Consider the following 17,713-nt stretch of genomic DNA (forward strand, 5'->3'; position numbering starts at 1 on the left):
AGGGATGGAACAGGGGCCCCTGCAATGGAAGCATGGAATCTTAACCACTGGGCTGCCAGGGAATTCCCCCACAGGTCTAATTGGCCTCCTGCCTATCTGTCTGATCTGATCTCCATAAAGATCTTCCTCCAATGCAAATTTGAAGAAATGCAAAAAAGTCTCCCAGGGGCTCCCTCAGGACCTGCTGCCTTATCCCCCACCACCCTCTTACTCTATCCCTCAGCCTGAAATGCACTGTTTTTACTGTCAGGGTTTCACAGTTCTGCCTGGAGTGTGTACCCACCGCACCCTGCCAGTAGACTCCTCCTGAGCACTCTCAGAACTCAATCCAGACATCAGCTCTTCTTGGAGATGTTCCCAAGCCTCCTAGTCAGGCCAGGGACCCAGAACACAGTCCTGATGGCATCTTTGGCCCATGTCTACCAGGGAGCTTGAGCATGTCTACCTTGGCTCATGTCTACCAGAGATGGGCTTGCCTGTCCCTCTTCTGGTTGGTATACTCCTTGGCAGGGTTTCCTAACCAGTGACCATCCCAGCTGAAGCACCACAAACCTGGGACCCATCAGGAGGGACTGATGTGCACCACCCTCCCTGTGTCTTGCTAGCACCAACCCTCTGCTAACACCTGACTTTCCTCCATGAGGCCTTTTAAAGTGCACCTGGAGGGACTTTCCTAGTGGTTCAGTGGTTAAGATTCTGCGTTCCCACTGCAATGGTCAAGAGTTTGATCCCTAGTTGGGAAACTAAGATCCCCGATGCCTCATGGAGTGACAAAAAAAAAAAAAAAAAAGCCCCTGAAAAGATGTATTCTCTCCCACTCTGGATCTCTAAGAGTACTGCATCTTGTTTGTATGACTCTTACATCACTTACCCTAGTTATTATGTGTATTTCTATCTTATTGTCTAGATGTCAAACCCTTGACAGAGCCAATGTCATGTTCATTTTACCAGGATTTTGCACAAAGTAGGAGTTGGTTTTGCATTTATTAAAAGAATTAATCCACTTCATTCATCAGTTCATTCCATGAGACTATAATCAGCACCAAATTTGCTACTCCTTAAGGTGACTGATGAGATACACTGATTTCTTCAAAGGCAGAATTTTATGTTGGCTTTTGAATAATTACAGCTCCCACTGATTTCATGCCTAGTACCTGCCAACCATTATACACATCTTATTTCTAATCCTTGCAATAACCTTGTAAGAGAGAAGATAATATCCCCATTTTACAGATGAGAAAGCTCATGTTTTGTGAGGGTAGGTAACTTGCTCAAGACCATTTAACTGTAAGTGCCCAAGTTGGGACTGAAAGCCAGGGTTGTTTGAGTCTAAAAACCACCAGACCACATCACTCTCATAAATGCTATGGAGTAGGTGAGTCTGTTTGGTTTCTTTCCTTCAGGTATTCATCTTTAAAAAGATTTTAGCTTGTTGCTAAGTTAATGTTTATTTTGTGCTTTATAGCCCGCTTCAACACCAGGCACATCTCAAAAAGATTTCGTGGATAAAAAGTGCTTAACTGCAAAATACACACATCTCTCCTGCAAAAAGGTCTTCTGCCAACCATGGCAGAAATGCGTCGATGGAACGTGTCTTTGTAAACTTCCTTATCAGTGCCCAAAGAATGGTACCAGGGTGTGTTCAACTAATGGGAAAAGCTACCCAACTTACTGTCAGCAGAAGAGTTTTGAATGCTTTCGTCCCGAGGCAAAGTTTTTAAAAAGTGGAGCATGCACGGGTGAAGGTAGGAAAAGCCTAGTTTACTATATTAAGAAGAAAATTGTCTACTATATTTTCTATCAGAAAATACTTTTCCTTCGAAATGTTATAATGACAACTCAAAATTCTTCTCTAGATCCTCAGTAGTAGTTGGGGTGATAATAAAGAAATCAGGAATCATCAGTATACAGCCAGCCATTGAATCTAGAGCATGTGACCCTGAGGCTGGTCCTTCCCACCCCCTCAGGGCCTATGCCACTCTCTGCTGCCCAGCCCGTCAGAACCATCCCTTCTTTCACTTCTACTTGGCTAAAGGGATTATTCTCAGAGCTGTTGAGTTGCTTTAGAACCCAGGGGGAAATGCTTTACATGAGATTGGTACTTAAATAGAACATCTTTGGACCCCCAACCCCAATCATTTATTCCAGTTTCCATCCCACCAACCCCTACCCCTCTCCCTAGCCCCAGCCTCATCAGCCTTGATCCAGGGTTTAGCTCAGGCCACTGCTGGCCGGGGACATACTCCACCCTAGCAAATGACAACACACCAGATCAGAGAGACAGACAAGTCAAGACTTCATCCAGGTGCCTGATGTAGTGAGGAGGCTGGGACCCTAATATGTGAACTAGTGGAGTGATTAAGATGAAAAGACTCAGGCTGCCCTGGTGGCTCATTGGTAAAGAATCAGCCTGCCAATGCAGGAGACATGGGTTCAATCCCCGGTCCAGGAAGACCCCACATGCCTTGGAGCAGCTAAGCCCCTGCACCATAACTACCAAGCCTGTGCTCTGGAGCCGGGGAGCCACAACTCTTGAAGCCCACTCACTGTACAGTCTGTGTACCCTGACAAGGGATGCCCCCGCAATGAGAAGCCCATGTGAGGCAATGAAGACCCACGCAACCAAAAAAAAAAAAATAAGAAGATTAAGGGTCTCACTGTCAGTCAGTTTCATTGCAAGCCCCTCCAAGCACCCCCTCCATTACCAACAGCTGTGTGGCCTCTCTAGACTGCGGTTTCCGCATCTGTAAAATGTGAGTAACAGTAGTTCCTAACTCATCAGACTCTTGTGAAACTTAAACAATGTACCTGAAGCTCTGTGAGGAGTGAACAAGAAGTGCTCATGAAACTTGAACTATGACAGCAAGTTTCAAGCTCGTTGTCTTTGGATATGAATTATCACAGGCATTTCATGAATTTACAGAAGAATGATTGAAACATTCTTTTTAAAGATACCGTGACATGCACCAGAACACAGTAACCTAAATATTTTTGCGTTGCTGAGTTAAGATGCCGAGGTACTGTGGATGGAAGGAAGGAAGATCCCCAAGTCCAGATCCCTTACCTGTTGGAGAGGAGGAAAGCAATAGTGCAGATTATTCTGTCGGTGTCAGACTTCCATCCTCTTCAGGCATGCAGTGCCTTAAGTATGTGAGAATACATAAACCTTTCTTACATTTTCTTTACTTGTTTGGCTTACTTTTAAGAGCATGGATTTTGGAGTCAGATCAATACAGCAAGTACAGATTCCTGGCTTCACACCTTGAGCAAGCCACTTAATCTTATGTATAAAACTGGATAAATGTAGGTTCCTCATGTGTAAAAACGGGAATAAATATCACCCTAGTCTTCATAAAATTGATGTGAGGATTTTATGATTTTTTTTGTTACAACTGGGTATCTCAGCCACTGATACATAATAAACTCATAAAATAATTGCTTACCATTATTTGTTAGCATCTTCATAGTGTTCAAAGTTAATTAAAAATTATGCATTTTATTTCTTTAGAGGCTTTTAATCAAGAGGATAAAAAATGGATGCCTGACTATTGCTAATTCTTTTAAAAAAATCTTTTTTAATTTTAGAGCAATTTAGTGTTTCCTTGTCAAATGGAAAACGAGATTCAGAAGGAGTTGTTGCAGTAAAGCTTGCAGACCAAGATAGAAAAATGTTTGTGTGTGGAGACAGCTGGAGCATTACTCAGGCCAACGTGGCCTGCCTTGACCTTGGATTTCCACTGTGAGTGCTTGCTCACTGAATTTTCCCAGGGCTGATTTTATTCTTCCAACTATTTGTCTTTAGATTACCCTGTCTTTCCATGCCTCAACTTCCTCAAATGTAACCTGAGAATAATAACTACCTGCCTCACAGTGCAGTCATGAGGATGAAATGTGTTTATGCTTGACTAGTACTTAGAACACTGCTGAGCGCACAGACTGTAGGTTTGCTCAGGTCTCTGGATGCAAATCCTTTGCTGATCCCTAGAGTTGCATACTCCACATTTGCATCTGTACAGTTGGGTGTATAACTGTCTCTATTCATCTATGACTATGTCCGTTCCTTCGTACCTGATGTTGTTTGTATACTCTTTCTCTCTGATTTTTTCTCATCAACCTTGCAAAGATTTGTCTATTTGATTGTCTTTCACTTTTATATTTGTAAATTTTCTCTCGTTTCTTTGTTTTCATTAATGTTTGCTGTTATCTTTGGCTCTCTCTCTCTCTCTGCTTTTCCCTATTGTACTTTTTCTAATTCTGTGTTAAATGCTTAGCTTCTCAATTTTCAGTTTTTCTCACTTTCTAATGTAAGCATTTAAGGTACAAATTTCCCTCTAGTTAACGCTTCATCTGCATGCCTTTACAAGTGAGTATTCCATTTATTGTTCAGTTCAAAATATTTTCTAATTTTCAGTATAATTCCCCCTTGACTCAAACATAATCTAGAAGTTTCTTTTTTTTACTTGCCTAATGAATATATTAGTTTGTTTTTGGTTAACTTTTTGTTATAAATTTCCTATTTAATTGTGTTGTGGAGAGAGAATTTCTCCACATGAGGACAATTGTTTAAATATTTTTTGAGACTTCCTTTGTCCTGCGTATATTTCAAATGCTTCATATGCAGGGTTCTACATAAGGGATGTGTCAGAATAAAAACTTTTATTCTATTAGAATAAAAAAGCATGTCAATTGCTTTATTCAAATATGTTCCCATTTATTTATTTATAAGTTTTCAAGGTCTTTATCTCTGAGTGTGTCCCTTATAAACAGCACATACCATTTTTTTTTTTAATACAATATGATGATAACTGAAGAGTTAGTCCATTTACATTATTGTGATTATTTACATTGCTGATTTTCCTGTCTTATTTGGGGCTTATTATTTACCCTTTTCATATCCTCTTATTTCTTCCTTTTAAAAATTCTGTTGGATTAATAAAGCTGTTGTTGTTTTCTTAATCTTCTTTTTCTTCCTCTACTTGGTTTGAAAACTATATACATCCTATTTCTATTCCATTAATGATTATTTTCACATTTATATCATGAATCCTTAACTTATGAAGTTCTTGCCCTCTTCAGAAATAATACGAAGAATGTCATTACCATATCAACTTTTCAGTATTTTGTTCCACCTTATTTGTATGTATTCCTGAAGTTAATTGCTATCATCATGTAATAAGCAATTATCAGTACTGCTGTTCAGTCAGTGGTTATTCAGATGGACTTCATGTTTGCCAACTTCTTGGTTTGTTGTTTCTTCTTGCATCTCACTTCTTCATTTTTCATTCAATTTTTTTCTTCCTAAACCACATTTGCTAGTAGTTCATTAGTGAGAGTCTCTTATCGTTAAATTGAGTCATGAGATAGTTCTTATTTTTGACAGTTTGTGACCTACAACCTATGATTCAACCTAACAGCAAACTCTCTCACTCTTTGATCTCCCAGTATTTTGTTCTTATCATATGTTGTATAAACTCATGAACAGACTTCTCTATTTAGCCAGTGGGTATTTCCCTTAATTCCTTAAGAGCTCATTGAGGGCATTTATCTAGTACTTTCAGAGAGTCATACATTGAGAGGTTTCTCAGATAATTCACCTGTCAGACTGCCCCAAATGACTCCCATTTGTTCTCATATTTCGACTCAGTTTGGCACAGTTTCATGACTACTATATCTTCATTATGGATCTGAATATGGATCTGAAACTCTTTGTTCCCTTTAATTGCTCTCTTTTTCCCTTTCATTGTAATTTATCAGATATTTATATTGCCATTACTGCTTAATTTTTTGCTTACATTTGCCTCATGCATCTTTGCTGAACCTTTTATTTTTAACCCATTTCCCCCATTAACTTCTAGAGAAAAGCAGAGAGCAATTGAATGTTCTGGAAGCTCACTGTAACTCACCATCTCTAGGATATTGGGTCATTGAGGTAGCCTCTTAGCTACACAAATTCTGAACAAAATGAGAAGTCCAAGCAATGGCATATAAATGTCAAAATACCACTTAACACTGTTAAGACTGAATTGAGGCCATAGCTTAGCATAAAAGTAGAGAATTAAGCCAACTGTTAGAATTAAACTAACTCAACCTCCCTGATCCCAGGTAACCATGGGGCCAACCAGGTAAGACTCAGCATGGGGCAGGGTGAGAATGGAAGAGCAGGGTTGACCTGGCCTGCTTTTTATTTCCAAGATTCCATAGTCAAATTAATCTTCTCCCTTTTCTGGAGAAAAGAGGAGTTAACCAGTGGAGAGGCCAAGGATGACACATCTCAGGTTGGAAAGAAATCAGGAATGTTTGATCAAAGAGACATTTCTTCTTAATAAGAAACAGAGGAGGAGAAACCAATATTTTTGGTTTCTTGTTGTATTTTGAACTTTTCCAATTAGTTTAAATTGATTGTTTTTATCTTTACAAAACTCAGCGAGGGAGTTATATTCCTTGTTACTGGGGAAGATGTGGAATCTCAGAGAATGTAAGCATCTTGCCTAACCTATCACCCATACATAGAAAATAAAAGGAAATTAGTCCCTCACTTCCTACAGTAGAATTATAAGCACAAAGCACTAATTATTCTACTTTAATGTTTCATTTATTTGATTTGCAGAGGTGCCCTTGATACTCATGGAAGAGATCCTGATCTAAATTCCGCTGAATGTCTGCACGTGCATTGTCGAGGATTAGAGAGCAGTTTGGCTGAATGTACTTTCACTAAGGGAGTAATCAACATTTTGAAGGGGTTGGCTGGCATGGAGTGTTACACAGAGAGTGCAGGTCAGTGGAGTACTTGCCCAATATTTTCCCTTCCTTAGAGATTGTTTATTTCACACCAAGTCTGTAGTAAACAAACAAATTACAGATATCCTGTTTCCAGTCACACACAATGACAAAATCACATTTTGGGTTTTGGAGCCCAAATTGGCGCTTTTCCCCTATTGTACCTTTCTCCCATTCAACTATTACTTCTATCCTGGTTCCTACATGGGAAGTAAAGTTGTTTGATTCCACTTTGACTCTTGGAACATATAGATTAAAATTGATGTAGCAAACACAAGTAAATATTAGAAGAAACTCAGCATCTCCTTTGAGGAGTCCAGCCAATTACATATTCCTTTAGAATGGTTAAGTGATCACATCTATGCTTGAGACAATCACTGCCACTTTCCTCCTTCATCCTGATGTTGGAATATTTTAGCTATATATATAGTGTTAAAGATCAAATCTTTTGATTTGGTGCTAAAAAAAGAGAGCCATCAAAATGTAACTGGCACTGCCCAGGTAAGCCTCGGGTGGGGCTGGGTCAGCATGAAGGAATGGGTGAGCACTAGTGTTCGCCAGTGTCAACAAGGGCTCCGGATTCCCAGATCCCCTCCCCTAGTCTCAGAAGAAACCTCCACAATAAATGCTGGCTTTCAGAGTTTATCAAAGGACCTCCATAAACCAGCTTTGGCATTTATTTTCCCTATTAATATATTATGTTAATGCTACCACTCATGCATTTTATATCACTTTTTATTTGTGCTTGACTTTATCTTCATGTCCCCATTATTCCAAACAAGTGATAAAGATGTCATCCACAACTTCATAGATAAATTTCACAGAGACAATTCTATTTTACAGCTCCTCCAAAAAAGGACTCCTTTCAATGTGTGAATGGGAAACGCATTCCTCAGGAGAAGGCCTGTGATGGTGTCAATGATTGTGTAGACAACAGTGATGAGCTGTGCTGTAAAGGTAGAGATGAACCCAGCCTTTAAACCCCCAAGTGCTTTCTTCTAAGAGAAGAGAAGCAACTTTCCCATTGATTTAAGATCCCATCTCATTGCATTTTAAGAATGAAAAAAAAAACCTCCCCTCTTCTATTTGTGTTTGCACAGACTGCCGAGGTGAAGGTTTTCTCTGTAAATCAGGTGTTTGTATTCCAAAGCAGTATAAGTGCAATGGTGAGCTGGACTGTATTACGGGAGAAGACGAAGTTGGTTGTGAAGGTAATTTAAAGTTTTGTGGTTGTGTTTTATTATTATTATTATTATTTGATCCAGGGGTTTTAGCAGGCTTTGTAATTATTGCCTAGATCCAATTTGTCAATAGGGCCTGTAAAATGGCAATTTCTTTTTCTAAAGTTTTTACTGAAGTATAGTCAACTTACTATATTGTGTTAGTTTTAGGTGTGGGCTTCCTTGATAGCTCCAGTGGTAAAGAATTGAACCTGCAATGTTCAATCCCTGGGTTGGGAAGATCCGCTGAAGAAGGGAACAGCTACCCACTCCAGTATTCTGGCCTGGAAAATTCCATGGACAGAGGAGCCTGGCAGGCTATAATCAATGGGGTCGCAAAGAGTTGGACATGACTGAGCGACTAACACTTCACTTCATAGTGATATATATCCATATATATACATACACACACACACACACACACACACACACACACATATTCTCTTCCAGATACCTTTCCCTTAGAGGTTATCACAATATATTGAATATCGTTCCCTGTGCTATACAGTAGGTCTTTGTTGGTTATCCTTTGTGTGTTGGGGGGTATTGTGTGTGTGTGTGTGTGTGTGTGTGTGTGTGTGTGTCTGTGTTTATTAATCCCTAACTCCTAATTTATCCCTCCTCTCTTCTTTTAAAAAATGGGAATTTCTAATTCAACATTCCTTCTGCATTTATTAACTGGAATCTTGTAGAGAAGAACTATTTTGTTTCCATGAAATGCAGTTCATTATTGAAAGGCAAAGTGATATTTAATTCCTTCCTTTTGCTTACTACATTTCAAAGCAGTGAGCAGGTGCTCTTTGTTTTTTAGCGCTCACTGGAAAACCTCCAAAGGTGGGGAATATTTACTAGGTACCTAATGCATGCTGCAGTCCATGGGGTCGCAAAGAGTTGGACATGACTGAGCGACTGAACTGAACAGAACTGAACCTAATGCATCCCACCCAGACTGACTTCATGCTCCCATTAATGCATTCTGGAGGAAAAATCTTCCTAAGTTAATATATTTATTCATCTACCCAATGGATATTTATTGAGTTCTTACTGTGTGTGCTGGTTCCTATTCTAAGACACTGGGATTACACTGTGAATAACGTTTCAAAATACCTGCAGCTGCATAGATCTTATATTCTAGTGGAGGAAGAGAAACAATAAAGAAAAATAAGTAAAAATATCTAGTAAAATAGTAAGTACTTTTTTTAAAAAAAAAAGCAGGAAAGGAAGATATAAAAGGGAGGATAAATTCTGGAAGTTTAGATAAGGTGGCTTGGGAAGGCTCACTCACTTTTATTTTTAGGTGAAGAACTGAAGGAAATGATGATCCAGCCATGCAGAAGTCTGCGGAAGAGTGTTCTAGGCAGAGGCAACAACCAGTGTGGTTCTGCTAAGATAGGAACATTCCAGTATGTTTGAGGGACAGTCAGCAAGGAGGCTCATGTGGCAGGAGTTCCAGCTGTGCATAGTGAGAGATTACAAGACAAGCAAGAGGGGACTTCCCTAGGGGTCCAGTGGCTAAGACTCCACAGTCCCAATGCAAGGGTCCCAGGTTCAATTCCTAGTCAGGGAACTAGACCCCACATGCCCCAACTAAGAGTTCACATGCCACAACTAAAAGTGCCCATGTGCTGCAACTGAGACCCAGGGCAGCCAAATAAATAAATTAAAAAAAAAAAAAAAACAGGCAATAGGAGAGGTTGGGGTGATCAGGGCAGCTCTAAGGAGGTCTGTTAAGGAATGAAATGGGGACTCTCAGCAGAGGAACGGCATGATCTGAGTTACATTTTAAATCAAGATTACTCTGGCTGCTGCATGGGGAGTAGGCTGTATGAGGGTGAGGGAGAAGCAGTAATGAAGCTACTGAGTAATCCCGGGAAGATGACAGTGACTAAGATAAGCTGGTAGGAATGGAAATGATGAGAAGCAGTCATCAGTTCAGTTTAGTTCAGTTGCTCAGTCGTGTCCGACTCTTTGCGACCCCATGAACCGCAGCACACCAGGTCTCCCTGTCCATCCCCAACTCCCAGAGTCCACCCAAACGCATGTCCATCAAGTCAGTGATGCCATCCAACCATCTCATCCTCTGTCGTCCCCTTCTCCTCCTGCCCTCAATCTTTCCCAGCATCAGGGTCTTTTCAAATGAGTCAGTTCTTCGCATCAAGTGGCCAAAGTATTGGAGTTTCAGCTTCAACACCAGTCCTTCCAATGAACACCCTGGACTGATCTCCTTTAGGATGGACTGGTTGGATATGATTCACTTATAGATTGGATGGGGGTGTGAGAACAAATGAGCAGTCAAGGATGACTGCAGGGATTTTGGCCTGAGAACGGAAAGGATGGAGCTCCCTTCCTCAAAGACAGGGAAGGCTGCTGGAGGAGTGTGTGTGGGTCCTTGCATCCACCTTACTCACACGGAGCGAATCCGGTGGTGTGCTGGTGAATGTTTAACAGTGGGCTTTGAAGAGGGAGAGGGACTCCCTGATTTGTAGCTTTTGCTCATTTCTGTGGTCTAAATGATTCCCACCATGGGTGATCTCAAGCCATTGACATGATGTCGCAGAACACAAGCTGGGAAGCGACACAGCAGCCTCTTGTGAAGTGGTCGTGTCCGTGTCAGGACACCCCTGCATGACTGTTAATGGTTTATTCTAGTGCTTTATGCTTGCCTTACCTTCCCTTTTCAACAGCACATGCCTTTAAAACAGAGTCTACCTATTTCTACATTCCAAATGCCCCCGGTAAAGTGCCTTCTACATAAGCATTAAGTAAATGCTGGAGATATGTATGGATAAGTTCATTGATATTAGTTATATTATGTATAATTACTTGATATGCCAAGTATTAATATTTGACTTTAATGAAATTTGGCTTAATTTTCCATTGATATCAGTTCCTAAGTTTTTAGGATTTCAAATCATGTCATTTCTTTTCAAGATTATAAAGCAGTTGAGCAAAATACTTTCATGTTGGTTAACTGTAGTTAAGTCCTTAGTGAAGAAAGGAAAGAAAGAAATTTGAAAATTTTTTTCAGGGAGGAAGACACTACCACTCTCAGTTTTATTGAGATATACTTGACATACAACAATGTAAGTTTAAGACGAGCTTGATACGTATATTGCAAAATCATTACCACAGTAAGTTTAGTTAATATCCATCACCTAATGTAGCTACAATTTTTTTCCCCTGGTGATGAGAACTTTCAGGATTTACTCTCTAAGCAGCTTTTAAATATAGCATAGTGATTATGGTCACCATTCTTTGCAGTCCACCCCCAGTGCTTATTTATCTTTTTTTTAATTATTTATTTTTTTATCTTAATTTTGGCTGGGCTGGGCCTTTGTTGCTGGGCACAGGCTTTCTCCAGTTGCAGCGTGCGAGGACTACTCTTCCCCGCAGTACCCGGGCTCATCATTGCGGGGGCTCCCGGGTGCATCGGCTGCAGTAGCTGCAGTTCCCCTGCTCCAGAGCACAGGCTCAGCAGTGTGGCTCACGGGCTTAGTTGCTCCTGGGCATGTGGGATCTTCCTGGACCAGGGATCAAACCTGCGTCCCCTGCACTGGGGCGGGTTCCCATCCATTGTACCACCAGAGACGTCCTTTATTTATCTGATAACTGCAAGTTTGCACCTTTTGGTACCTCCTTCACCCAGCTGTTCCCCACCTTCACCCACTTCCCCACTCCCCAACCCCTGCCTCTCGTAGCCACAAACCCTATCCCTTTTTCTATGGATTTTGATTTTTCAGCTGCCATATACAAGTGAAACCATATAGTATTTGTCTCTCTCTGAAGCTCGACAGTTTGATTTCACTGTTTCAGTGTAATATTTGGGGTTTCTTATCTATTTTCTCCTCTTCTTTCCCCTCTTCCTTCCTCCCCTCCTCAGAATTTGTTAATCATAAAAAAAAAAAAAAAATCCTACTGCAAGGGAGTAAGTGCAACCTAAAGCTTCCCTTTAGTGTTAACTTCTTGAATCCATATCAAAAATACATTTAGTCAGCTGTTGCTGCTTCAGTTTATTTGTCTTTAGAGTGACCTCTGATTTGCATTTCAATAATGATCCTAATTTTTCCCTTTCTAAGAAAGAGCAAGTGAGAGCAGAGGTGTGAAATAATATATTAATATATTCATTGATTTCTCCTTTCAGAAAACAGATCAAAATCACTAAGCCAAGGTAGGTTTGGAATAGATCTTAATTTCATTTATCCTTTATAAACTTTTTCCTAACATGAGTTAGAAAAGAGTAAATAAATTTTTGTCTAACTATATAATAAATCTGCTGTTAGGTATGTATTCAAATATATCTAACATATGAATCTCTTTTAAACTCAAGTGAAAACGATTTCCTTGCTGTGGTAAAATTGGTGTGTGTTTAAATGTAAGAGGAAACATTTGTTAGGCACTATTAAAAAATCAAAGTATTTGCTACAAAAAGTGGCATACTATGGGTCCCTTTTATCTTTTTATAAATGTTAAGTTGTTATACTGTACTGAAAACTGATGAGTAGTGTACATTTAATTCAAGTGAAAATGATCTCTTTGCTACAGTGAGGTTTTTTCCTTTTGTTTTTAGGAACTAGACATCTTGAAATTAAAGGTAAATATACTTTTATCATAGAAAATTTATATTATAGAATTGAAAAGAAGAATAAGGGGTCCTAGCTTGAAATGGTATTTTTTTTCTTTTTCAAGTAAAAATGATGCTTTGCTGTGGTAAATTTTTTGGGTTTTTTATTTTTCATGTCCTTGACTTGTAGCTCAAAGTAAAAATTTTATTAAAGTCTTGGGATTTTGCAGAATTGAAACAAAACACAAGCACTGCTTTTATGTTATACTGTTATATTTTAAGGTAATCATTAACCGAGGATGATATATATGACCAGTTTCACCGTTTGCTTAGACACAGAGGCCTTGTCCCGCAGTGGGGTAAACTTTCCTTCCCACACTCCCTGCTCACAGCCTGCCAAGCGCCTTCTCTGCACATTGCACCTCTGCCAAATACCCTTCTCTTCCTTTCCTTTCTCCTCAAAACCAAGGCAACTGCTGAAGAAACTGTCACCAGAGGAAAGCTAACATCTTTTCACCTGAGGTATTTTCTTATTTACTTTTGTAACAGACATCCCCAAATCTTCCAGCTCTTTAGAGTCATCCTTTTCTTCATTATTGATCGAAAATGACCACCAGAAGCTTTTGATCCTCCTCAGGATTTCTCAGGATTCCTGAGTGACATTTATATACTCAAGATCATCCTTGTTCTAAATGGCTAACTTCAACTGTTGCTTTGTATTCCCTCCCTCTTGTCATTTTGCCCTCCAAGGCTGCTGCTGTCCCTTTTGTTTCATTTTGGTATTTGTTCATTTCGTCTTCTTAATTCCTTTCCCCCTTCCCTCCCTCTTGCCCTTCCTTCCTTTCTAGTTTCAGACTTCAGTTGCAAAGTGATGAGTTAGTGACACTCATGACCAGCACACGGTCATCTCTGGTTCAGGCAAGGTCCCTCTCTTGCTTCATTGATTCTCCTTTACTCCTGTACCTTAGACTCGCTCATTCCGCATAGCAACCACTGTAATGTGATTTAACATGAGTGTCTTTTTGTTTGTATACATTCTTATCCAGGGTTGGTTGTTACCTTGTGAGGGTACATTTGTAATTCACACAGTACGGTGTTGTGTATCCTCTATTTCCTTTTCATCTTTTCACAAAGCATTACATTTTTAAGACCTGTCCATGTTGTAATGTTTCTGCCTAATCTGTTGCTTCTAACTGCCACACAATAAAACACTATGTGGTGTTCATCTTCCACAAGTTACTCTCTACCTGCTCAGTACTGGACTCTCAGCCCACACGCACGTGCAACGATGAATATCTTCTCCTTAAGGATGTGTGGGAGATTTCCCTGAGGCATTGAGCTGGGCCAGAAATTGTTAGACACATTTGACAAGCCAGTGCCTGCACGTTCTGTGGCTGAGCTGCTCACCTCCACCAGCACCCCAAAGGGGTACCTCCGCACCGCTAACGTTTAGTACCATCCAGCTTCCTAATTTTGCTGGTCTCATACTCTCAAGTGATAGGGCATTGTTTATTCATTTGAACTTTTGTCATAACCAATGATTCTGGGTTTCTTTTCACATGCATACTAGCCCTTTGAGTTTCCTCTTCCTTTTCGTTTATCCTTTTGCCAATTCCCATCTTTTGCCTCATTTCACACTGGGGCCGCAGTCTTCTTTCTTCTAGCATTCTAGATATTAGTCTATTTCCCATTTTAGACATGCAAATACCTTCTTCCATTCTGTCACCCACCTATTAACTTTGGCCATAGTGAGCCTTGTTGAATAGAAGTCTTTAATCTTTAAATTTTTAAATCTTTATTTAATCAAAGTCATTGATTGTTTTTCTTATGATCTGTGCTTTGGAGCTTTCTGCTCGTCTTGTAATATCCAGTATATCTCAGCTATACTGGACTTTCCCCATCGCCCTTTGTTGAGCATTTAATATGAAGTCTTCTCTTTGGTTTATGTTACTGCTTTTGTGAAAGCTCTGAGCAGAAAATAACCTAGGGGTGTAGTGTAACAGATACATGTAAGTCTTCCCCTCCCAAAAATTTGGGAAATGCAGTAATAATACACAGCACCGCTGCAGCAAAGTAACATTGCCTCTCTGGGCTGCAACCTCATCCAAAACAGAGCAACCTGTTGTGGAATTCACCTTTGGATGCTCAGGTCAAAGAAATCATGATTCTGTTCACAATTGAAATGTTTTAGGACAGCAGAGTGAAGATGGAATCATCCTGTATAACTTCAAGCTGAAATCTAAGAAAGAAAAAAAAGAGTGAATCTGTTCTTGTTCTTGTTTAAGTTCTGACTTCTGCATCCCAGATGACTAATAATAACCCTGCTGGATACTGAAACTGATGAAATATTGCATGACCCCTGTTAGGAGATACCTTATTATATACAAAATGTGAAGACCCATTTTAATGTCAGCTCGAGACTCTTTTGGTCAGTGTCTTGAGCCTTCACAATTACCTACCTACAGAAAGGAAATAAGATGATTTTGTATTGTCCTTTTTAAAGGTAGGACAAAATTTAGGCAGAAAGTTATTATCAAAGTTTAAATGATTTTAATGATTTAATTTTTACTATAAACATAACTTAAACATTAGAACTTCTGTTTGATTATAGAAGAAGCAGAAATGTTGACTGCCAATATGGATGCAGGTAAGTTAACATTATTCTTTTTTACTAGTGCTTCACTGGTCAAATTTGCATTTTAATGTCATGTGCGTGTATGTTAGTATATATGCATATATGCAATATAATTGATTTAAGTACCAATTTCCTTTGATTTCAATTTAAATACAAAAAGCCATTACTACTTTTCTTATCATTTTTAAGAAAAATAAGCTTACATACTTCTTGAGAACTACTTTTAAAATGGGTTAATATACATGGCTTATTTTGAAATGAAAAAAATAGTCTAGTTCTACATATAGTTTTTCTATTGGCTATGAGCTTTATCAGGTCAGTTTTGTCAAAGCCAACCAGATTTCATGTGTGACCCAGGACATACATTTTAAGTACAAAAATAATAGATTCTTTTGCAATATTTTAAACCACGATAACAGGAAGTCTGTGAAGATCTGTTTTTTGGCCAAGTCTACACTGAGAGCCAAATTTAAATAAAGTATTAAGTTCCTGGGAAGACAGTAACTGATAGGAATTTTTGAGTCAAGCTGACGTATTAAGTCCTGACTTAGTAATTTGTTAGCCGTGTGACCTTAGGTTAGTAACAAGCTCAAATACAAACTGGGAGTGAAATATCTCCCTATTTTAGGAGGATTGAAAACTGAAGCTCATGTAAGACTCCCTTCTGATTGCCAGGCCCCAGAGTTCATCAGCAAGTTTTTAAAAATCAGGCAATGAGTGGAAGATTTAGAACTCAAATCAGTCAGAGGGATTTCCAACAAAGGCCCTTTATTTTCTACTCAGGGTAATAAATTAATTTTCAGGTTCAATCCAAGCTGATTTGACAGTCCTCAATAGATGGGGGCCTCCCTTCTTAAAGGTACAAGCAGAAATTTAAAATTTATCATCACACTTTTCCCGTAACCTAGTTCTTAGGCTAGATGGGACTCCCCCAAAATCTTTTATCCACATTTGTTCACAACTTCTCTCCCTTGAGGACCTACCTCTTTCCTATGTGCTCAAAGTAATTGACAGTGATATTAATTTTCATTTCTCATTTGGGACTAAGAAGCAAGTTTACAAAAATTTTCATGACATGATAAAATAGAGCGTGATTATAAGAAGAGCATCTTATACTTTTACTTTCTTCCTTTGTTATGAATTCCCTTGCAAATTCATGTCTTAAGCCTGACTCTAGCATGCCTCCCAGTGATAAGTGTGCTATGTCTGAGTGCTCACCGAGGAAGGAAACACCATCACATGTTAAGCGGCTAAAAATACAGCCCCCTCCCAGCCTACTTATCCTGGATTGTCCAGGGGCTCCTGGCACATTACCTCTCAGTGTTAATATGATGATTAAGTGATACAAGCTATATACAAAGTATTTAGTATAGGATCTGACACACAGAAAGAACTCAACATTAACATCATTAATGTTAGTATTAATACTACTGAAGAGTCCCACATAAACAGTCTCTAGAAAGTAAGAACTATGAAAGAGAGACTCTGGAGTTCTGCTTGTGAACCTCATCCAGAGATGTCACCCCATCTTGAACTGTCATAGTAGTAATGTCTGGGCGTGTGGCTTCTCTTATCTGCCAGAGGCTGGTCAGTGAGTAACCCCTTAGGCAACCTCCTTCCACCTTTAGGTAGAACGTCAGAGAACCAAGCCAATTTTAAGCTTAATTTTTAATATTAAGCCAGAATTTTTAAGCAAGGTGAATAGCATCCAAAATAACTTACTAATGAAACTGGCCTGCTTCATATTTGTTGTGACTCTGCTGTTTTTGTGGCATAGATAATCAAGAAGTTTGCCCAGAAGGTAATGGTTTCAAAAATCATAATGATACAATCTCTTCTTTTCTTAAAGAAAGAAAATTTACAAAGTCACTTTTGCCTAAACTATCCTGTGGCGTTAAAAACAACATGCACATTCGAAGGAAGCGAGTCGTAGGAGGCAAGCCAGCAAAAATGGTAAACCCACACAAAAAGTTATAATGTCATTTCCCAGGAGCCACCCAAGTTGGGGGGGAAAAAAAAGTCGGGGGGAGGGATGGAAATTATTAGAGATTGAGAACCTTGCAATGGAAATTTTCAAGCCACCTGTCCGGCAGGATGGCCGTGACCACATGAATGTCTTTCCAGGGAGACTTCCCATGGCAGGTGGCAATCAAGGAAGGTGACAAAATCCACTGTGGAGGAATTTACATCGGTGGCTGCTGGATTCTGACTGCTGCACATTGTGTCAGGTAAAAAAAAAAAAACAAAAAACCCTCTCCAGTAGATTCCTGATTCTGAAACAATGAAATTAGGTAACAGAGGTTGTGATAAAGTAAAATGATAAATAAAAACCTATGTAAGAAAAATCACTAAGTTCCACTCTATTGTCTGCTAAACACCCTCTCTGATGTTCACGATCAGGAGGCCAGAGGCCAGTTCCTCAGAACCCACTATGTTCCCCACAGACCAAGTTGTTGACCTCAGCTGGCAGGGCGGATCGAACCTGTAGGTACAAGCTGTTTCACTTGGCTCATTTGCATG

The 17,713-nt window shown here is 39.5% G+C and overlaps 1 protein-coding gene across 2 annotated transcripts in view; it reads left to right on the plus strand.

Annotated features, from left to right (window-relative positions):
* CFI (complement factor I) overlaps positions 1–17,713 on the plus strand; it is a 46,597-nt gene that overhangs the window by 16,887 nt on the left and 11,997 nt on the right. For both annotated transcript variants that reach the window (XM_061164218.1, XM_061164219.1), the window contains 10 exons: positions 1,466–1,745; positions 3,586–3,739; positions 6,608–6,774; positions 7,621–7,734; positions 7,878–7,988; positions 12,139–12,165; positions 12,565–12,588; positions 15,170–15,205; positions 17,043–17,146; positions 17,318–17,421. In XM_061164218.1, coding sequence (XP_061020201.1) covers positions 1,466–1,745; positions 3,586–3,739; positions 6,608–6,774; positions 7,621–7,734; positions 7,878–7,988; positions 12,139–12,165; positions 12,565–12,588; positions 15,170–15,205; positions 17,043–17,146; positions 17,318–17,421 — 1,121 coding nt within the window. The remainder of the gene's footprint in view (positions 1–1,465; positions 1,746–3,585; positions 3,740–6,607; positions 6,775–7,620; positions 7,735–7,877; positions 7,989–12,138; positions 12,166–12,564; positions 12,589–15,169; positions 15,206–17,042; positions 17,147–17,317; positions 17,422–17,713) is intronic.

This window comes from Dama dama, chromosome 17, assembly GCF_033118175.1.
Source record: "Dama dama isolate Ldn47 chromosome 17, ASM3311817v1, whole genome shotgun sequence".
NCBI lineage: Eukaryota > Metazoa > Chordata > Mammalia > Artiodactyla > Cervidae > Dama > Dama dama.